We start from the raw sequence: 5,000 nt of genomic DNA on the forward strand, positions 1-5,000 counted from the left end.
GAATAAAATGTGTAAACATTGTTTTCTCACACAGTAACTTATGCTTCTCCACTGCTAAAGAGCTCGTTCTTACGCCGTTATTTTCACAAGACCTTTCCAAACCATCATGCCGTAAAACGTTAAACCTGCTAAAAAGGTGATTATTGAGAGGAAACAGTCAACAAAGTCAGAGATGAAAACAACAAACATTTTTCTGGTCAAAGCAAGGTGGATCCTTCTGCTACTGCTCTTTCTGCTTACGCTGTAAACAAAAATACTGTTTTCTTTCTTTCTTTCTTTCTTTCTGTCTTTCCACACATTTCAAGAGGAAGGCCAAAATCATCTGGTTAATAGACCTTGTGGGCCACAAATGTCGTCTCGTCTTCCTCCGCTTATCCGGGTCCGGGTCGCGGGGGCAGCATCCCAACTAGGGAGCTCCAGGCCGTCCTCTCCCCGGCCACCTCCACCAGCTCCTCCGGCAGGACCCCAAGGCGTTCCCGGACCAGATTGGAAATGTAACCTCTCCAACGTGTCCTGGGTCGACCCGGGGGCCTTCTGCCGGCAGGACATGCCCGAAACACCTCCCCAGGGAGGCGTCCAGGAGGCATCCTGACCAGATGCCCAAACCACCTCAACTGGCTCCTTTCGATCCGGAGGAGCAGCGGTTCTACTCCGAGTCCCTCCCGAATGTCCGAGCTCCTCACCCTATCTCTAAGGCTGAGCCCGGCCACCCTACGGAGGAAACTCATTTCGGCCGCTTGTATCCGCGATCTCGTTCTTTCGGTCATTACCCAAAGCTCATGACCATAGGTGAGGATTGGGACGTAGATCGACCGGTAAATCGAGAGCCTGGCTTTCTGGCTCAGCTCCCTCTTCCCCACGACAGATCGGCTCAGCGTCCGCATCACTGCAGACGCCGAACCAATCCGCCTGTCGATCTCCCGATCCCTCCTACCCTCACTCGTGAACAAGACCCCGAGATACTTAAACTCCTCCACTTGAGGTAGGACCTCTCCCCCGACCCGGAGTTGGCAAGCCACCCTTTTCCGGTCGAGAACCATGGTCTCAGATTTGGAGGTGCTGATCCTCATCCCAGCCGCTTCACACTCGGCCGCGAACCTACCCAGCAAGAGCTGAAGGTCAGAGCTGGATGAAGCTAGGAGGACCACATCATCCGCAAAAAGCAGAGACGAGATTCTCCTGCCACCAAACTCGACACACTCCACACCACGGCTGCGTCTAGAAATTCTGTCCATAAAAGTGTGAGGGCCACAAATGTGAATTTTTTAAAGCGCTCCTCAAAATTGGTCCAAAATAGACATGTTAGTAAAACTTTGAGGGCAAAAATGTAACAAAAATGAGTTAAACATCAGTCTAAATCAGCAGCTTACTTGAAAGACAAACATCATCATTCTAGAATCGCTCACAGTCCCTCTGATAGGTAATTTTAGATTTATCCCATATTACCATAAAGGACGACACAGAGAGAGAGAGAGAGATTATTCGTAATGTCCATGAATCGTCATGCGAGAGCTGGGTGCAGAAACCCCCTCCATGGAGCTAACCAGGCCCCCTCTGCTCCTGGGGAAAGCCTTCAGCTCACAGCCCTGCATGCCCGCATCCTCCACCAAAATGTTAGTTAATTAAATGTTACGTAATATTTAATCTCCATAACCCTGAAACCTAAAATCAACACACATGACAACAAGGAAGACATTTTACCCTGAGTCCCCAAAATAATGGAGTTAACGCAGGGAAAAACCTCCTCCGAGGCTTTTCCCACGTCACTCCTCCGTCTCCTCAGTTTCCCAGGGGCTTTATTCAGCAAAGGATGGGTGAGAAGGCGGGGCCTTCTCAGGTTACAGAGGTACAGAGGTTTGGTTGGAGTCAACATCCTTGACTGCAAACGAGCTTCTCTGCTCAACCTTTCATGAGCAGCCACAGCTGGCAAACACAGAGATTCATGAAGTGTTAATAACACAAAATGGGCATCTTTTAGGCCTCAAAAAGGTACAATTATAAAAATACCCAACACCCTCCACCATGGCCGTTGTAAGCTGAGCTCAGTAGGAGTGTCGATCCACATCGATTATACGGTCATCCATCCAAAATGCAAAAACAAACATTAGAACTTATTATTAAATGTACTTTGATTTAGAAAATGTGAAAACACTTTACAATGGGGTCCCTTTATTAACGGTACTTAGTGCATTATTAAGCATTAATAAAGAAGGGATCCATTTATTGATGTTCCTGATGTTGTGTCCTTAAGATTAGGTAAAGGGCCGGGAGTCCTGCTCAGTAACGCATTATCTAATATTAACATTACTATTAATGCTTTACTTAACAGTTTTTAATGCTTAATAATGCACTAAATAATGTTTATAAAGGGACCCTTGTTGTAAAGTGTTACTGAAAGTTGCTTTATTTTGAAGTTTCGCTGACTTGGACAACACAGATGCTCCGTATAAGAAGAGTCAGAGCCGTCTCCACCTTCTGAGGAAGCTGAGGGCATCTGGAGCTAATACCAAAATTATTTTATCACTCTGTGGCTGTTGTCCACTCTGCTGTGGTCTGCTGGGGTGCAGGCAGCTCTGACCGAGACAGGAAGAGGCTGAACAAGCTAGTTCGGTTCTGAGCTGCCCGCTGGATTCAGTTGAGGAGACGTGTGAAAGGAGGATGCTGGGAAAATGACCTCCATCTTAAAAAATCCCTCCCACCCACGGCGTTCCACTGAGGAGACCACGGACAGCTCCCTCAGAGGCAGACTGAGACTCCCCAGATGTAAAACAGAGCGCTACCCCCTCTGCAGTACGAGTGTATAACTCCTCAGGGTACGCTGTACTGCATTATCCTGGTACACAATACCACCGATGTAATATTAAGTATGTGTTCAGTACTCAGTCAGTACCGGATATACAGCATGTCCGTGTCTCCCGCAGTGTGCTGCATAGTTTAGAAACCCAAGTTTTCCCTTTTTTATTTGTGGTTTTTAGTGGTTGAAGGTTACAGTTCTAGACTACTGCCTATGTGTATAAATACAAGTACCTTTGTTATTATTGTTGTAACAAGCTAATGTCACTACTGCGGGATCAATAAAGTCTATTCTATTCTATTCTATTCTATTCGATGGCGTTTTCCACCTGCTCCTACTGAAGGTGTTACACGAAGGAGCTAGCACCACCATGACGAGTAGTTAAAACAGGGAAGAATGTGTCCGTCTCCTCAGAAAGGATTGTGTTTGTGTGTAAAATCGTTTCACGTCAGTCAGTCGACCCGAAAAGGAACAAATCTAAATTGTACTCTGATTACTTTGGACACATCAGCAACAATCTGATAGCATTTTACCGTATCGACATAATATTATTTCATCATCAAACACCAAACTAAAGAATTACACCTCGATGCTCAGAAAGCTCTTCTTTTGTGTTTTTGTGCGTCCTGGATGTGGATTTCATCGCCACCTACTGGTCTAACCCAGACGGCTCAATTCCAGTCTAGACACAGATATTCTTTATCCTGCAAATATATTTAGGAATTATTATCATTACAATTATTACTTTTAAGCACAAAGTGCAGTTTACAGCATGAATAACATGTCAGCTTTTTGAAGGCGTGTGTTTAAGATCAGTAATTTCTCTCATTGTAAAATCAAATCTTACATTTCTGTCATAGAAAAGTTTTATAAACATCTTTTTATTTTCACCTTAGGTCCCAAATTAGCATCTAAAATAGCATTTCTCTGCAGCTCATTGTGTCATTCTCTCTGTTTTACCCATCTTCTCGTCATTTAAGAGCCGAGCGCAGTTTTGTCGTCACTTTTATGTCCTTCTGTGCCACTTTGTGATCACTCGTTCCTGCTGATGCTGTCCATCAGTCAAAGATAGACGCGGCTAACAGCTAGCTAAGTGGTGCTAATCGAGTCGTGGCCTGGCCGTAACCGCAGCGTAGAGTGGAAAGCCATTCGTCATGGCTGCTGCAAAGAAAAAAGAGGAAGAGGAAGGAAGTGCATCATTCCCTGTGAATTCCCTTTTTCTGATTTGGGATGATAACCTGGTTAGGTTAACAAATTATAAAACGGAGATGGTAATTTTACAATATGATGCATTTTCTTTGAAAATTGTCTCATATTTGCATAAAATGAAAGACGTGTGTATAAATGCTGGTCTGTGTGCTGACAGGAGAAAGGTTCCTGATTCATAAATGACACAAATAGATTTCAGTCGTGGAAAATAAAGTTTCTGAGTGGAAACGAGCTAAAAGCGTAGCGACAGACGGGCCTTTAAAAACTCTGCATAAAAGTTTCTATACTGCTGATTTTCCGTGATGCCTTAATGCAATCATTAAATTATAAATATGTAATTTTATGTTCATGGACATAAAAAAATAAATTGTCAAAATGAAAACCACACTTGGTCTAGAATGGCCGCCCAAACGGCCTTACCTTAACTCACATCCAACCCAACACTGGAACAGAAAAGCCCTCGCTGTGCCTGCCTGAGATAATTAGCCTTTTCTGGGTTACGGACACCTTATTTCATGCGGACTGTCACTGCAGAGCAACCAGGGCCTCTTGTTGGAAGGAAAAATGGGGCACTATCATTTCTATGGCCTTGAAGCAGAATAATCAAAGAGCCTTTCAGACATCTATGCACCCACAAATGCTTTGTTCAAGGAATCGGCAAAGCCGCTTCTGGATGACAGGAAGCTGTTGGAAGAAGGAGTTAGTTATGTGTGCGTCAGCGCTACCTCTCCGCTGTGGAGGAAGCCTTTCTCTGACAAATCACTGCCAGCGAACTGCTTCCCGGTGCCATTTCCTGTTTGATCTCCCACGCGACACGGCTGCTGGGTTTCACAGCCAGGAAGTTGATGCCTGACTGGAACCACACCCTACAGGGAAGAAGAGGAGAAGGGGAGGTTAATCTGAAGTTCATCTAAGCTGGTTTTATACAAAGAAGCCGAGTTAAAACTGACGAGAAAACTTGTCTGAAGGAAATTCATCCCGCTCCGTTTGGAATTTC

The 5,000-nt window shown here is 44.8% G+C and overlaps 1 protein-coding gene across 1 annotated transcript in view; it reads right to left on the reverse strand.

Annotated features, from left to right (window-relative positions):
- si:dkey-215k6.1 (transmembrane protein 132D) overlaps positions 1-5,000 on the reverse strand; it is a 285,229-nt gene that overhangs the window by 115,825 nt on the left and 164,404 nt on the right. Inside the window, exon 4 of the mRNA XM_070546396.1 lies at positions 4,729-4,869. Coding sequence (XP_070402497.1) covers positions 4,729-4,869 — 141 coding nt within the window. The remainder of the gene's footprint in view (positions 1-4,728; positions 4,870-5,000) is intronic.

Source organism: Nothobranchius furzeri, chromosome 17 (assembly GCF_043380555.1).
Source record: "Nothobranchius furzeri strain GRZ-AD chromosome 17, NfurGRZ-RIMD1, whole genome shotgun sequence".
Lineage (NCBI taxonomy): Eukaryota > Metazoa > Chordata > Actinopteri > Cyprinodontiformes > Nothobranchiidae > Nothobranchius > Nothobranchius furzeri.